Below are 18393 nucleotides of genomic sequence, written 5' to 3'. Positions count from 1 at the left end.
GACAGTTTGTGCATTTGGTTTTATTTGGACAGTCTTCTTCATCGTGGTCTGGGTTTTTTTCACTGCAGTTTCCACATGTGAAGAATCTTAGACATTGGTCTTTATTATGTCCAAACTTTTGGCAGTTGTAGCATTGTAAAGGTTTTGGGATGTATTGTTCTATTTTCGTTCTTTCATAACCTATATTGATGGTCTCTGGTATTTGAGGATAATTGAATGTTAATATATAAGTGTTTGTATATATTACCTCTCCTTTTTTTTTAAATGTGATTCTTTTTACATCTGTGACCCCTTGGTTTTTTAGTTCTGTTTTGATTTCTTCTGTTGTGCAGACGGAGATTTCCTGGTTTTTTATGACTCCTTTGGAGTAGTTTAGTGTTTGGTGTGGATAAGCTTTGATGTTTGTTTCATGCAATTTTTGTAGTTGAAGTAGAGTTTTGGCCTGTTTTTTATTTAGTACTTCTACCAATATGGTACCATTCCTTAATTTTTTGACATTTTTAGGTGTTATTTTGCTTGATATTACCTTTTGGATAATGAAGGGTGACATTTTAGTTAACGGTATATTAGACGTTGCTTCTAGCACGATGAATCTTGGAAAGTTTGTATCTTCATTGTCGCTGTCAGAGTCAATTTCTGTGTGTGGTCTCTTGGATTTTTTGGTATTCATAATAATTTTTGAAAAATTCATCAGTCATGCTCCCCACCCTCCTCGGAGCCCCTTATGGGGAAGAACTATGAGGGGGTAAATCCCATTCGCCTCGGTTCTCCAGGGCTACATAGCTGGTATACTCAAACATGGGGAGGTTTCCAAGCATTCACAATATATGGTTATGCCCACCCAAGTATGGGATTTCCCTGTATTTTTATTATTCCTGATGGTTACCTTTTTCCCAGCTTGATTGACCCTTCAGCCATCGCTTATTAATTCAGTTTATTGTTTATGTTGAGTGTTAGTGTGTTTTTGTTTGGATTGTCTGAATTAGTGCTTGTCATGACCAACCGATTGATTGGATCGGGCCTATCCAACCTCCCGTCTAGCCTAGTAAGGGCCAAAGTGGTGTGTTGTAGTATCATGTTATTATTTCCTAGGCATGTTTCACTCAACCACCAGGATCCCGTTCTTAATGCATTACGGGTTGCCACCAACGGTCAACTGGTGGTCCCATTGAAGGATTTTTACCCTCTGCAGGGGGGCAGTTGGTATGTTCTATCGCCCTACCAACTAGGCAAAAAAAAAAAAAAAAAAAAAAAAAAAAAAAAAAAAAAAGGTGAGGAGGTGAAGGAAAAAGAAAACGAGGGAGGGGAGGGGGAGGAGAATGTTGTTTTTGTTTTTGTTTTCGCAGAACATGACTAAGTTTTGCAAAAGGGAATAAAAAAACAAAGACATCTATGTAGGTGCGTTTCATCTCAGGAAGTCAGTAGACAGCCTGATCTGGTAGCACCAGTGTAAGGATAGGAGTTTGGTTTTGGATGCATTAAAGCCACATCTTCCCCCACTGAACCACGCGCTCGAGATCAGAGGAGAGAGAATCAGAGAGAACTTTGTCATTTACAGCCTTTGATGTGTTGCCATAGATGGTCGTGTCATCAGCATAGATGTCAACGAATGATTTAAGTATGTGTTTAGGGAGGTCATTGATGTAGATCAGGAAGAGAGTTGGGCCCAGGATTGACCCCTGAGGGACTCCAGCATTTATATTGCAGGCCTCCGATTTTTGACCATCTACCACTACTCTTATGAGCCTATCGGAGAGAAATGATTTAATGATTGAGAAAACATTTCCAGTTATACCGTAGCTGGAAATCTTGTGAAGTAGACCCTTATGCCATACCTTGTCGAAGGCCTTTGATATGTCAAGAGCAATTGCCCTAGAAAGGAAGCCTTTGTCAAGAGATTCACTAATCCTGTGGGATATAACCGTCAGCACATCTGCGGTAGATCTTGCAGAGCAGAAACCATATTGTGTGTCACTAAGAAGGTTATTCCTGCTGAGGTGGTTGACTATTTCTCTATTTAATATGGATTCCAGCAACTTACTCATAACACAGAGAAGACTTATTGGTCTGTACTGAGAGGGAGATGACTTATCACCTGAATTCTTAAATACAGGGCAAACTGATGAGGTCTTCCAGGGGGTCGGAAAGCACTTCTCCTTAAGGCAACGCTTAAATAGTTTCGTAAGTATAGGAGCAAGTTCTGGTTGAAGCTTTTTTAACACTATAATTGGGATGCCATCAGGGCCAGTTGCTTTACTGGAATCTAGGTTTTTTATTAGCTTGGCGACCTCATGCACGGATATTTGTATGTTACCTAGCTTGTTCTGTGTTATAGGAGGAAATATGGGGAGTTGATGGCCTTCGTCGCATAGGGTAGAATTCTACACAAGCATCAATATTTGGAATCCTAATAGATTAAGCATCTCTATCAAGTACTGGTAATGCTTCAAAGAACCCCTCTCTCCCCTCAAAACAAGAAATGAATAAGGAGCTGAAAATGTTTTATAATTTATTACTTTAAAATCATGTGAAAAAAATCTTTATTAGTATTTTTACACATCATTTAATTTATAAAAAAAAAAAAAATTTAGTCGTAAGGTAAACAACTACTATAATCTTCAATTAAAAATATAAATTTTCTGATTTCTATTTTTAGATGATTATATAAAAATATCTCATACTACCAGTTGTTTCGGCAAGTAATAATTTTTTTTTAATAAATTGTATTGAAGTATAGTATTATACATTAATAACATGGTACAATAATATATTAAATAAAATTGGCTAACGATTCTTATCATGTGGAAGTGGGGGGGGGGGTCACTGGAAAAACTTATCTATAAATATAAAAGCGAATATGTATGTATGTGTGTTCGCTTTTTCTGTATGTCTACAAAAGGCTTCTTTCAGAGAAGCGGTCGCTCGCTTCACAACTTTTTAAAACTTTTTATATCACATATAAATCGTAATATCTCACAGTTAACAACGAAGCTCGCCTGTCTATTTAATTTGCTCGATTTCGGGAAGATAAATATTCAACATTTGTTGCTTGCCACATGTGGGTTAGTCTTTTTCCTATAACATCTTGGGGGGGGGAAAAAAAGGCGTTCAGCAGTAAATACTATCCCGCAGTCAAACTTGACCTCATTAACTCATTAAAACGGGCACCTGCCAAATCCAAGTAATTAAATAAATTCAAATGTGTTTCCGTTAGCATCTCACCATGGGGCAATGGTTAACGTCGCACTTTTTTTTTTCACACTTTAATTTACAACTTTGCCTCAACGGTTCAGGTTCGATCCTCATACTTACTTTTTTTTTTTTAAACCCCGCCCCCCCCACACACACCCACGGAGTTTCCACACACACCTCCAAACACCCGGGCAATGTCGGGTACCCCTCGCTAGTTGCTTATAAAAATAAAACTCGATTAATTTACATACTTTTGGTATATAATATTTTCTTTTAGTCACGGATACATACATCATAAAGATTTTTTTTTCTTTTTCATACGAAGAGGGGAAAGTTATAGACGAGCACCAAAATAACTTATTCTATACAGATTGACGATTCATTAAGAAAAGCAGATAAGTTTAATGGCAGAGTAAATATTGTAAACATCAATTTCTAAATCGAATGAGTGAATAGGAAATCGAATAGAATAGGAAATATTACCTCATACAGTTTAAGTAATGGTTTATGAGTGGTTTTGTCTTTAAACGGATTTTGGTCAATTGAATAATAGTTTCCATATCCATAGATGACGACTGGTCACAATTCAGACAAACGGACATCAAAAGGTCTTGTGCAGAACGCGCCAACTACAAAAAATAAACATTTTAAGACAAAATGATTCAATGGTTCATTCAATAAAATATACAGCAGAGATTCTCAATGTGTGTAGACTTTTGATGTAGAAAGATCTTTTACATTTAGGGATCTCTACTGTGGGGGTGGGGTTTAACAGCCTGTTGGGTTTGTCGAGGGTGTTCACGTCGTGGGGGCACATTCACCATCAAAATATTTGTAGAACAGGCACATTCACCATCAAAATATTTGTAGAACAGGCAGAGGGATGCAACATTTCGTCGATGGGACAGAGGCTGAAGTTTAGATGCCAGTTCAGGGCCTATCAGATTTGTGACTCTCTTTTGAACCTTGTCAAGGAGCGAGAGACTAGTAGCAGATGCACCATCCCAAATATGACAGCAATACTCCATACATGGGCGAATGGTGGCCTTATAGAGGTATAGGATACTTTCGGGTGTTAGTAGTTTTCTAGCACGGTAGAGAGAGCCCACCTTCCTTGCAGCAACCCTGGCAATGCTTTCAATGTAATTGTTCCAACTCATGTTTCCTGTGAACGTGAGGCCAAGCAGTTTGAAAGATGTACTCTTAGATAAAGAGTCGTTGGCCATTGCTATAGGTGGTAGAGAAGGTTTCTTGTAATTATTGAATGAAACTTAGTTTAACCTTGGCGGCATTGAACGTGACCATCCATTTTTGTCCCCATTCCACTACAGATTGGAGGTCATCCTCTAGTGTTTCTGCCATTTCTTTAGATATGTGTTCATTTGTTTTCTTGTCGTGCCTGTTGGTGTGTGGTGTCATCAGCATATATACCCAAACCCCAAACAAGGCACAGTGCCACTTTGAAGTAGGGGGCTACTATCGAGGCATAAGTTACAGGGATATTATGAAGGGAGATGAGTAGCAAGATGTCTGTTCACATTACACTTGAACTTCTGCATGTCAGTACAGCTGGTAAAGTAGAATCCTGGAAAGGTGTTCCAAAGTCTAGCAGTTTTGGGGAAGAAACTATTGGAGTAGAAGGCTTTCTTACACCTAGAGATCTCTACTGTGTAGGGGTGGGATTTAGCTGCTTGTCGGGTTTGTCGGGGGTATTTATGTTGAGGGGGGACAAATTCAGTTCATTCCACAGAAACACTTTCCCTTGACCATGTTGGTAACCTCCATGTGGTCCCTCGCCTAATTACCTCTTATAGCGATAAAAAGGAGACATAACTCTAAATAAAGAAAGTTAGAGTTATTGCCCTTTGCTCTGGATTACAGTCCTTCAAGACTGGAGAGTTCTAGAAGTAGGAAGAGACTAGCAAGATGGTGAAACACTTTAACACTCAATATCGTCATGTAAATAAGTTCATGTTTCAACCGTAAATAAAATGGGTTAAAATACAAATAAGCCTGTATACTTGTTATTATCATATCTACCGATTCTGACGTTACATTCTCCGAACACAAAAGTACCCAGCGTCTGTCTAGAAAGAATTTTAACTAGAAAGATTTTGCCAACAAAAATCATCTGATTCATAATAAATGAATGATGCTTAACAAGAATCATAACTTCAGTTAAAAACAAACAAGCCAAGCATGTGGGATCCCCCTCCACGAGTGAAAAATTTATTTTCACCATCACTTATGTTTGTGCAAAATTTCAAAACAATCCAAGACGTGGTCATTGAGAAAAACGCAAACGCTGAACGATTTGGCATCTATTTTACCCCATAATGCCTCCTAGGTGGGGCAACCAGAGTCATCCGGGAAAATCCGTTCTGGCAAAAATTTACTTTCGCCATGACTAATGTTTGTGCAAATTTTTTTAAAAAATCCAAGGCATGGTTATTGAGAAAAGTACAAACGGACGAACAGGAGTAAATTATTAGGGCCAATCCTTTCTTTGTTGAGGTTAGTAATATTTTTTTATTTTGTTAAGTTACAATTACAATTGCTTTCTCTGCAAAACAAGTCAATTTTAGCTGAATTCAAAACAGACCAGTCTGCTTGAATGCCTGTATGTAGGCAGAGCATGGGTATAATAATTCCCCTTGCCCATTTTTGTTTGTTGTAATTCGAGGTAGTCCATCCAACAAAACCACTTGAAAATCAGACTTTACGGATATAAAAACGCTTTGTCCAGAGAGTCTCATATCTGGAGAAATATTAATGTTTTACGGACTAAGCGATTTGATTTATCAACATGAAATTCCTTTAAAGATTCAATAACTTTTCTCAAATAGAGAAATCAAATTCTGGGTGGTCAAACTCATAGCCAGATATATTTCCTATCAACAATCCGGTGTTGCCATGTAACTAAGCATGCATCATTGCAGGTGTTTACACACTTTCAATAGGATAGCGAGACTATTTTTTATTTTTCAATAGGATAGCAAGACTATTTTTTATTTTTCAATAGGATAGCAAGACTTTGTTTTTTTTAGTAGGATAGCAAAACTATTTTTTATTTTTCAATAGGAAAGCAAGACTATTTTTTTTTTTTCAATAGGATAGCAAGACTATTTTTTATTTTTCAATAGGATAGCAAGACTATTTTTTATTTTTCAATAGGATAGCAAGACTATTTTTGATTTTTATATTTTTCAATAGGATAGCAAGACTATTTTTTATTTTTAGGGAGCTGAACTTTGTACACATTAAAAACTGACCTTGGTCTAAGTTTGGTCTCATTTTTCTGAAGATGTTCGTTAATCCAAATAAAACTGGTAAAACTCTCGTTTTTGAGGATTCATTCCTGCTTAATTTGCTTTCCATTTGTCTTTTCTCAAACATATTTTATATTAATATGCATTTCTTTCAATAATTAAAAGAACTTAAAATGATTTCACTTCACTGTTTTCAAGATGAATGCCTACTGGAGAAAACTTGAATGCCTACCAGACAATAACCTTGAGTGTTTTAGGACTCTCCGTACAGAGATTTGTCAGGATAACTTGGCATGAGGATGCTTTTACTTCCAAGTAAACCCTGACTAAATATTAAAAATAACATGGTATTCGCAGCCCGGATACTCCACGAGACTAGATTAATTCTTGTCCTGAAATCCAGTAAAACCAAGAGACCACGATTAAGATATAAATTAACATATTTAAACGGTCAATCGTGGAAAGGAAAATCATGTTCTCAACTTCTTTACTAATTCAGTGTTTGAGAAATAAAGAAGAACTTTAATTGAAATTGGGGCCCTCTTGATTTCGGAGAACTTTGACTGAAGTAAAATAAAACAAACAAACTTTTGCTGGAATCTGAAATCCTAATAACCGTTTTAGACTTACTAGAAGAGAAAAAATTGAAAATGAGTTTCCTTTTTAAATTCAAAATGCCAAGAATCAAAAAAAGAAAAAAATTGTTAAAAAGAAGAAAAAAAATCAATAGCGAACAATAAAAACAGAATAAAATCTTGTCCACCAAACCTTTGGGTTTTGTAGCCACATTTCAAGACGTTGTGCTGCTGTCAACCGAATCTCGCCAGACCCGCATGTTGCTGTCATCAAGCGAATGAGATTACGTGTCGATCCATCCATTGGTTGACGTTTGTTCAATTGTTCTCGGACAATTTCCAACACATCAACTTCAATCATTTCTTGTTGGTAAATATACCTAAAATAAATATAGAATCAAAAACAAATGAGTTCTTGGGTTAGTAGATGGAAAACCGTTGAGATAGAATAGTCAGTTGGCAGGGGAAAGGCAAGAAAATATAGAGAGAAAGAGGAATACATAAACAACTGGCCAATGTCACATGTTAAAGCCATGTCAAAACATTTCTATAGAATTTGTTGAAGAGTTAGTTGCATTGGATTATTTAAAGAAAAAAAAAAAAAGAATATTTTTCAAGGGTGTAGACAGCCATGCTTTCTGCATGTTTTGGACATCTCCTTAAAGAAGTCAAAATTTTTTTTCCCTAATTTAAAGTGACAGTAGGGCAGCCAGAGGCAGGCAGATTGCCATCCCGTAAATAATTTACCTGCTAATGGAGCAATTATTTACTGATTGTAAATCGATTTTGCTTGCCATTTCACAATAATGTCTCAAAGTTTACCTACCTAGACGGGATTTTTGCAGGGTTGAATTTGCTTTTTTCTGTTCAAAATATTTACTAATTTATTTTCATTTATTGATTTTGTAATGACATTTTTGTTCTGTCACAGGTACATACATAATACAGACATTTTTTTTATTTTAATATAGAGGGAATTCTGAACATGAACCCAAAACTAGTTTTTCATCGTGTTTCTTCTTAGAAGAATATTTTTTGCAGTAAAAAAAAAAAAAAAAAAAAAAAAAGTTTGTTTTTAAATATGTCTAAAGGTAATTGTGCATAAAAAAAGAGCCTAATTTTCAAACACTGGAAGCTGGCACTCGTGTCTCAATTGAGCTATGGAAGCACAAAATGGATACAATGTTCAAATATATTTTGTTTTCTTTTTCACCCCTTATAATAAAAATATATGAAAATAAGCACACATATTTTATCAATTATTTTTTATCGCATATCTTTTCAAAGTTCATATTTTATATATTCTATCAAACTATTTAGATATTTTAAAAATATATTTATTTACAGAAACATAGAAAAAAAACTGAATGTGTCACATTTTTTTTCACAGTTTTAGCAGTTTAAATCATGTGAATGTAACAGAAAATAGTTTAACAGTTTTAAAATGTGAATATTTCACATGTTAAAAAAAAACATTACATTCACACAACATAAGTACGAATCCAGTAGATGATATCAATAAAGTACATTTAAAAAAAGTACATTAAAAAAAATGTAATTATATTTGAAAACAAAACAACAAAACAAATGTTTAAAAAATATATTAGCAAAAAGCGGAAGTACTGTATCCATTAAACATAGTTATTTAAAAAGATATTAAATGAAAAAAAATTGATAAAAAAAATTCATTTTTATATATTTTAATTATAAGGGGGTGAAAAAAATAAACATAAAATATATTTGAAAATTGTGCCCATGTTTTGTCCAGACCTCAATTGACAAACGTGGACGCCACCTGCCAGTGTGTTTGAAAGTTTTAAGCACAATCACCCATCTAAATAATGTTCGTTGGTCAATCACACTTGTGTGAATAACATTTTGAAAACTGAATGTTCAGATTAAACGGATGTTATCACAGCCATTGTTGTTTTTTTTTTTTCTTTTTAATTTTTATATTTCTTTAGGGTGCTTCTGCAGAATAGTGGGATTTGAAACAAACGTATTTCAGGTAAAAAACAATATTACATACTTAAAGGTCAACCTGTGATTGAAACTAAATGAAAATTCCATGAGCATAGTTTCTTTCCTAGAACTGTGTCTGTGGAACACAATACCATGTGGCTGCTTCCTGGCTGACTACAGCATGGTTATGTTCAAATCTAAAGTTAATAAATTTCTGCCAAGCCAGCTTCTTAAATGATCTAACTCTATCAAAGTTCATCTTATTTCCCCATCTACCTAACCCTTATCGTAGTCTCCAGGCCTTGATAAGTGGTGACTCCTCAAGTAAAAAAAAAAAAAATGATTCAGTAGATGATATGTCAGATTTAGTTTTTACAAAAAATCATACATACTACCGGTTTGATATTTTGTATACTGAAATGGCGGATTTTTATTGAAAGAAAAGGAGAAAAGTCAGTTTGTCATACAGAATTTGTCAGAAAAACACAAATTAAAACATACGATAAAACTCAATTTGATAAATCTTATTTTTACTTGAAATTAGTTTTCTTTTGGATCATCTTTTTGTAATTTTTTTAAATTTATACTAATTTTGACATATAGGCACATAAGATACAGTATATTCACACTGATTTTTTTTAATTTATACTAATTTTGACATATAGGCACATAAGATACAGTATATTCACACTGATACATTGGTTCTCATTAGATCACCAAAGTTGAGCAATATTTAACTGGTCAGTAACAGATGGGTGACCATTTGAGAATACCAAGTACAGTATGTAAGGCAACATCTTGCAAAAAGAACTACAAAAACCTAACGTCATCATCTCCCTTGATCGGGATATACATGCTAGATATTCCCTTGACATTTCCTCTTTTGGAGGAAGCCAGTTCAACCTGCCTAGGGTGAATGCTGTTGGCATATATGTATGCCATATAAGTATGTATATGTATGCCACATAAGTATGTAAAAGTGTTTTTAACTGAATTGCATTTGTTTCAAATCATCTTACCGATTCTGCAATTCAATGAAAAAAGTTCCATGTAACTTTCATTACGTGTTGACTGAAAGAATTAGCGTTAAGCTGAAAACTGGTTGCTGAGCACAGAGTAATTGTTTAGAGCTAGACATGTAAAAAGTTGCATCTATTCTGTTGCTGCATGATAGACAAACCTTCTTTAAACTATCTTATATTAACTTTTATGTTTTGAATTTTTTAGATGAGAATAATTTGAATTATTCGGATTCATCGGACTACTGTTCTCATCTTGAGTGTGATTTTTACAATGTTTCAGTTGATGTAACCTCCGACCATCTACACGATTATCTTGTCAAACTCGGTAATCTTTCTGTTGAACTCAAAAATTTGTATGTACAGATTCTAGAGTTAGACAGAAAAATTACAGAATTTGACAAGACACACCTCAAGAAGGTCGGAGGTTAAATCAACCAAAACTTTGAAAATAACACTCAAGATGAGAACAGTAGTCCGAAGAATACAAATATCTCAACCCCCCTCCCCCCACCGGATGACATGAAGCTTTATTTACTCTTTTTTATACTAAACAAAGCATATGGTCACTTGGACATGAGGGGTTACTCATTAAGATAATAATGTCTACAGGGGAATATGTGAGGAGTTGAGCTGCAAATAGCTGTTCATCTTAAATTTAAATTTCTGCATATTAGTACAGTCAGGGAAGCAAGAAACAAGGAGGGAATTATAAAGTTTAGCAATCCAAACAAAAAAATATTAGAGTAGAAGGTTTTCTAGAGATTTCAACAGTAACGGCGTTAAATTTTGCTGCTTGTTGAGTTAGTCAGGAGCATGTATGTTATAGGGAGGTATAAGTGCTATGAGTTTAGAACCTACCCCATTAAAGTACTTGTAAAATAAGCACATGAACGCAACACTGCAGTGCTGGGACAAACTATTTGAGATATACCCAAATGATGATAACAAGTTCTTTAGTCATTCTTAGAAATTGCCAAAATGTGTGACATTTCTTTTGATCCACCGTTTGAGATACGAGTATAACGATCGTTCTAGAATAGTGGGGTAGAATTTTAAGACAGGAAGATGGACTCATACTTTTCATAGGCTTAAAAAAAAAAATGTTTAAGAACCCTATTCAATACAAAAGGAATTTACCTTGGAGAAATTGGAGAGTTATCAGCAGCATCTCCAAAACCAGACTTGAGGCTGTCACTATCAATACTTTTCTCTTCATCTTCACAAACGCTGAGTGAAGGGCTTGCTACACAGTGAGAAGGAAAGTAAGAAAAACATTTAATTTAAAAATATATATAAATCAAAATGAATTTTTTAAAAAAATGGAAAGAGAAAATTAAAAAGAAAAAATAAAAGAAAAAAATTAAGAAAATTAAAAAAGAAAATGAAAAAATTGAAAAAAGAAAATGAAAAAAATTAATTAAAAAATTTTTTTCTTTTTAAATTTAAATAAATGAAAATTTAATAAATAAAAAAAAAAGGAGAAATGCAAAAATAAACTTACAGTTTCCAGATTGTTCTCCCGATTTGTTACCTTCTGCGGCTGACAAAATTTTATTTTTTGGAGGAGACTTTGTATTGAAAGCTGTTAGGATGTTTTCCACAAATTCTTTACATTCTTCACGATCAACCCAAATATGTTCTCCAAGAGAATCTTCTACATAAACCTAAACATAAAACAAGTTAAGGCAAAATTTTATAAGCCATTAGGACAACGATAATTTTAATTTAGACTGTTGAGTATAGCAAAAGACATATCAATTACACATCACAGATTGCTTTTCAACATAATCGTTGCGTAAATATGATTCTAGTTTTATGTGAAGCAAACTTGGGTTCTTTTTGGACATTAAAACATGTATAAAAAGCTGAAATAACATTTTGGTTCTTCTCCAGAATTCACCCTATATCAAAAAAAAGAAAAATATGTATGCTGTACATATCCATGATGAAACGAAAATATATTTATTCTTAAAGTAAAATCATTTTTAAGTGATTAATTGGAATTTGTAGGTATTACAACATAAATCTTGCAAGTTTGAATTATTGAGTTATCTCCCTTTATTTTTTTTAAAGAAGAGTTGTGTTCTCAGTGATATAAGCATTGTTTAAATTTTTAAATGAAATACCTATTCTATATGTTTAGAAGCAATGATAAACAACTGGCCAGTGTCACATGTTAAAGCCATGTCAAAGATTTTATAAAATAAATATTTGTTCAAAATCAATATTTCAACATGATATGCTTTCCTCGGAGTATATATAAATATATATATATATATATATATTTCTTTTTCCGTGCCATGATGTTAAGATGAAAAGAATTTAGTAGTAAAAATCCATGTGCTTTTCTTCAACGTGGATATATTTTTTTAAATGTCCAGAAAAAGAGGTGTGGCATATGTGGAAGGAATGGTTGTGTTCATACGTATTTCATTTATAAATTTAATAGCATTATTATATCAGAAAACAACCATAACTATTTCCTTTTTCCAGGACATAAAAAAAAAAAGGATCACTGTTAAAGAAAAGCATGTAATGATTCGGAACACGGAAGACGAATGAAAACCAGTTAATAAGGCATTATTCATCTAGAATCAGAGGTATGCATGCTGGAATAGAAGAATGAAAAAGTAACAATGCTAATATGACATTCATAAACAGTGGAAAGAGTTTGTTGTCTAGAGTGATAGACTTTTTCTTTTTTTACCAAAAACACACTAACAATTGTTCTACTCAAATTTTCGTAATTTTTGGATATATTACTATTTTCGACATAAGTATGTAATATTGTTTTCGCTTAAAACGACATATTTTAAAAAATTGATTTGTTGACTATATCTTAACAAGCATATATATATATATATATATATATATCCCAAACGGATGAAACACTAGTGTCTGTAGGTATTTAATTATTATAGCAAAAAAATAATTATGACAGCCCCTTTAAGAAATTCATTTCTTATCGTTGAGCACTTTCAGTTGAATTAAAGTCGAACAATTTAGCTCTTATGCATGGATCATCGTATAACGATTAAATCAATCTCTGACCGACGTAAATGAACTTTTGAAATTAAAAATGTTTAAATTCAACGCTATTTCACGCGGTTAATGGTAGCCGAATGAATACGGTCTCCGCTAATCGAGCCAGAGATGTCTTGTGGTGCGGGGTTCGAATCGTTCGACTGGTGTTAATCGTGACACCCTGCACTGAAGAATCCTGAAAGGATGAAACACTAGTGTCTGTAGGTATTTAATTATTATAGCAAAAAAATAATTATATATATATATATATATATATATATATATATATATATATATATATATATCTATATATATATATATATATAGTCTGTATTTTCTTGATGAAAATTTATCTGAATCGAAAATTAGAATTTAGATAAATAAAAATGTTAATTTATAAAAAAAAAAAACTATATTTTCACTGGTCTATCATTATATTTTTCAAATTTCAATGCATTCAAACAGTGGAAATACTTTCAACTGCTTACATTAAAATTATAAAGAAGAAAAAATTTAGATTGGCTTATAATTTCTATGAAATATTTTTTAAAAACAATCATTCAATTAGATTAAAAAAAAAAAAATCATTCAATTAGATTAAAAAAAACAAAAAAAACATTCAATCAGATTAAAAAAAACAAAAAAAACATTCAATCAGATTAAAAAAAAAAAATGGATTCAAATTCTTACCTTAACAAAATCATCTGGCCAATTATCTTCTTCAGCGTAAGCAGCCATTAAAATATTGCAGGCCAAAACAGAAACAAGCGGATTTCCTTTGGCTTTGAAGTTTAATGACACGTCTCGTTTTAATAAACTGCAAAACGCCTATCAAAAACAATTATAGAAAATTATTTACTTGAACAGCTTTCACAAATTTAATAAAAACTTCATTTCATGCAAAATATGATTATTTAGCTATAAAAACAATTTCTATCGATTGTATATTTATTAAAATTCTTATTTTTATTTGATTAAACATTTTAATACAATGAATTTGATTAATTTTAAGTACTAGCAGTTCAGCCGGTTTTGCTCAGGCCCTATGTACCGTTCATAACTTTATGTGCATATATATATTTAGTAAGACGATTGATAATTTGTAATTAAAATTAAAAATCTGTTTCATAAGAAGGAACAACAACAAAGTCAATAAATTGTATGATCGTTTCGGAAACAATGTTTTTATTGTGATGGACATTAAAGCCATGGACAATGATTTTGACATATAGTTTTTTTTAAACAAAGTCTCCTCATCAGCAAAAATATTGGGTGGGGTTTATATATATATATATATATATATATATATATATGTATATATATTAAAAAGTTTAACTCATGTCCACATAACCTACACCTAAAATTTCAAGTGTTTAGACCCAAAATTGGTGAAGGAGTTTGGTAGAGTCTGCAAAGGCCAACTCTTTCAACTTTGACATCTTGGCAGCCAAATTCTTGCCCCAAAACTGATTAAAAAGCTTGCTGCATGTCTGAATACTCTTTATGTAAAATTTCAAATGTTTAGACCAAAATTGACAATAGTTTGCTAGAGACCGCAAAGGTCAAATCTTTTGAACTTTGACCCCCTTGGCAGTCAAATTTTCTGCCAAAAAAACGATTAAAAAGCTTGTCCTATGCCTGAATACACTATATGTAAAATTTCAAATGTTTAGACCAATAATTGACTGAGTAATTTGGTAGAGACCACAGAGGTCAAATTTGTTAAACTTTGACCTCAATTTTGACCTCTTAACATTTATTGTTTTGAGCTCAAATCAAATTAAAAAGTTTGATCCATGTCTAAGTAATTTATATCTAAAATTTCAAGTGTTTACACCCAAAATTGGCGGAGGAGTTTGGTACAATTTTCAAAGGTTAAATCGTTGAACTTTGATCTCTTGAGAGCCAAATTTCTGGCCGAAAACTGATTAAAAAGATTTTCCCAAATCTCAATACCGTTTATGTTAAATCTCGAGTCTGTAGACTGAAAATTGACAGAGCAGTTTGGTAGGGAAATGTACACACACACACAGATAATTCCACTTGTAGATGAAATGCAAGGTAAATAATTCTGTTCATTTTCTCGTCACAGTTGCTTCCCTTGGTATAAAGAACTAGACAGCTTTTTTTTTTTGCTTATAAAAAAGAATACTTTTTATTTCTTTATTCATTAATTATTATAAATAAACAAATGGCTCTCAGACCAGTACCGCTTGTGTCACACAGACACTGTTCTTTTCCATGAGTCTGTCAGACGTTCTCTCCTCAGATATCAAAAATGAATTTATTAAATAAGTTTTGTTTATGTCATTTGATAGCAGTTGTAAATATTTGTGAATGGATTTCATACCAGGCTTTTTTTCAGTCATACTACTGACATTATAGACAATGAATGTTTTTGCTTTGTCCAAAAAAATTCTTTGTTCTTTTTTTATTTTGACCTCAAATCTGTCTGCAAGAAATCCGGTTTCAAAATTAGCATTTTGTTTAACATTACCATATTTAAAAAAAGAAAAAAAAAGAAAAAAAAAGAAAAAAAAAGAAAAAAAAAGAGAAATCTTGACTACATTATAGTCTTTATTTTACGGATAGTATGCACAGAAAAAATAAATACGTATAATAGCTGGAATAGTTAATAGGAATATTCAACAATCGTCCATATAAAAACATATCAATCCTTTTTGCCAACCATTCAATGCCAAAACAGTAATAATTTAAATGAATTTTCACTGCTATTTATTCTCTGATTGCATAGTTCATGATCGTAACCATTATGTCATTAAATCATAGACGAGTTCTGTTGGTTGTTTTGCTTTATGGCAAATCAGCCCTTTCGAGTTATTTAATGCTGAATTGAATAATTTTGGTAAAAGTTTCTATTCTTCAATTCTTTATAATCTAGTATTCATTTATATTGTTTAATTTTGTATTTATGGTGTTTAATTTGATTGTTTAATTTTGTATTTATGGTGTTTAATTTGATTTTTTAATTTTGTATTTATGGTGTTTAATTTGATTGTTTAATTTTGTATTTATGGTGTTTAATTTGATTGTTTAATTTTGTATTTATGGTGTTTAATTTGATTGTTTAATTTTGTATTTATGGTGTTTAATTTGATTGTTTAATTTTGTATTTATGGTGTTTAATTTGATTGTTTAATTTTGTATTTATGGTGTTTAATTTGATTGTTTAATTTTGTATTTATGGTGTTTAATTTGATTGTTTGATTTTGTATTTATGGTGTTTAATTTGATTGTTTAATTTTGTATTTATGGTGTTTAATTTGATTGTTTAATTTTGTATTTATGGTATTTAATTTGATTTTTTAATTTTGTATTTATGGTGTTTAATTTGATTGTTTAATTTTGTATTTATGGTGTTTGATTGTTTTATGGCACATCAACACTTTTCGGGTTATTTAATGTCGATTCTTGCCATTTTGGTAAATGTTTTTATGCTTCAAGTGTTTTATATCTTCAAATATTTATTTACTATGTTTGGTTTGGTTTGGTTGTTTTGTAGCGAAAAATTGTTTTTATCTTTACAAAACTTGGAGTTCTACAAAGGAAAAGGAGGAAAAAAAACAATAACATCAATGTTTGGCACATTTTCAATCACGAAGGTGATTCAGTTAAGTTTGAGAGCAATAAAAAAATATATAAATAAACACCATCGTATATAGCATGAGAGAAGGAAACAATATGCTTAAAATAGCCAAAGCAAATCAAATCATTTACACCAGCTTTTTTTTGGTAATTATCTCGATGAGTAGTTTCCATATGAGAAAACCATTCTGCAGAGTCATAATTAAAATCATTTGTAAATAGTGAACATTTCCGTGTGAAGAATGAGTGCCATATATGGGCACCCTATGCCAGTAAGTAGAGATTATGTCAACTAGTATGAATTTTGGCAAGGGTTACATTAAGTACATGTGGTGGGAAACTGCACACATATGTAGAAAAAAAAAAAAATTTGATCATTTTGTGATCGTTCACTGAATTGCAAATTACTTAGGACTTCTACTCAGTCATGGCTGACCGTACGAGACCATGCCACTCCTGTGGATTAAAATAAAGAGTTCTGTTTGAAATTCCATGCAGATTTCAGAGTTCAACAAGATATACTTGAAGATGGTCTGAGGTTACATGAACTGAAACATTGTGAAAATAACAAAAAATAGTAATCTGAAGAATTCATATAATACGAATAATCAATCCTCAGCTAAAAAAAAAAGCAGAAACATCCAAGTGATAAACTAAAAAAACAAAAATACTAAAATTCAGTCCACAAGTTTAATGATGAAATTGATATTTTAAACTGAGGTGATACCAAGTGTTTCTTCTGTAGAGATACAAAGATTGCTTTCAAAGAATTAGAACAATTCAATTAATTCAATTAACATTTCTGAATTTTTGAGATGAGGATTGGTTATTCGTATTATTTGGATTCATTGGACTACTGTTCTCATCTTGAGTGTAATTTTCACAACGCTTCAATCGATGTAACCCCTGACCTTCTTCAGGTGTATCTTGTCGAACTCGAGAATTTGAAGGTTGAAAGTTCAATTCTCAGTGTGGGTGACCGAAAAACAATTGCGAATTACTTAGGACCTTTATGGCCGACGGAATAAGAGCACGCTACCCCCGTAAAGTTAATAAAGGGTTCCGCTCAAAATTCTGTCAAAATTCTCGATGTCAACAAAAACATTCCTGACTTTGACAAGATACACCTGAAGAAGGTCGGAGGTAACATCAACCGAAACGCTGTGAAAATCACACGCAAGATGAGAACAATAACCCGATTAATCCAATTAATACGAATTCAATTAACGATTAATGAGTGATGTGTTCAGTGGCAGAAATAAAAAAACAAAAGTAATTAAAGAAAAACGAAAAAGAAAAGAAAAAAATAATGAAAGGGGAAAGAAAAAAGTGAAAGAAAAAAGTGAAAGAAAAAGAAAGGTGAAAGAAACAAAAAGAAAAATAATGAAGAATTATTACCTCTGTGACTAATTCACTCAGAAATGTTGATGGTTTGGACTTAGCCAGATACATCAGGCTAAGATAGAGGCAAGAATCAGGCTTAGAACGGGTCGCACGTAGCATTTTTACAGCACCACACAGTAAACCTTCCATTCGTTCTACATCATTGTTCTCTGAGGCTTCCTGAATTTCACTTGGAAAATCAGAAGGATCAACTATAAAAATGACAAAAAAAAATTTTTTTTCATTAAATATTTGATATTTTTACATATGCTTTTATTTTTATTGATAAAGTTTATAGTTGAATATTTTCAGACAATAATCACGAAAAGTTGAAAATTTTTAAATAAAACTGAGCATAGT

At 32.2% G+C, this 18393-nt stretch overlaps 1 protein-coding gene across 2 annotated transcripts in view; it reads right to left on the bottom strand.

Annotated features, from left to right (window-relative positions):
• The window catches only part of LOC145286324 (integrator complex subunit 1-like), a 179609-nt gene that overhangs the window by 143850 nt on the left and 17366 nt on the right, over positions 1-18393 (bottom strand). For both annotated transcript variants that reach the window (XM_080135247.1, XM_080135246.1), the window contains 6 exons: positions 18049-18245; positions 13735-13872; positions 11522-11684; positions 11158-11263; positions 7230-7416; positions 3676-3821 (listed from right to left, as the gene is read on the bottom strand). In XM_080135247.1, the coding sequence (XP_079991373.1) occupies positions 3676-3821; positions 7230-7416; positions 11158-11263; positions 11522-11684; positions 13735-13872; positions 18049-18245 (937 nt within the window). The remainder of the gene's footprint in view (positions 1-3675; positions 3822-7229; positions 7417-11157; positions 11264-11521; positions 11685-13734; positions 13873-18048; positions 18246-18393) is intronic.

This window comes from Euprymna scolopes, chromosome 10, assembly GCF_053919585.1.
Source record: "Euprymna scolopes isolate OS-2025 chromosome 10, ASM5391958v1, whole genome shotgun sequence".
NCBI classification, from domain to species: Eukaryota; Metazoa; Mollusca; class Cephalopoda; order Sepiida; family Sepiolidae; genus Euprymna; species Euprymna scolopes.
The sequence above is the reverse complement of the archived record's forward strand: the minus strand, read 5'-3'. Positions and strand labels throughout refer to the sequence as shown.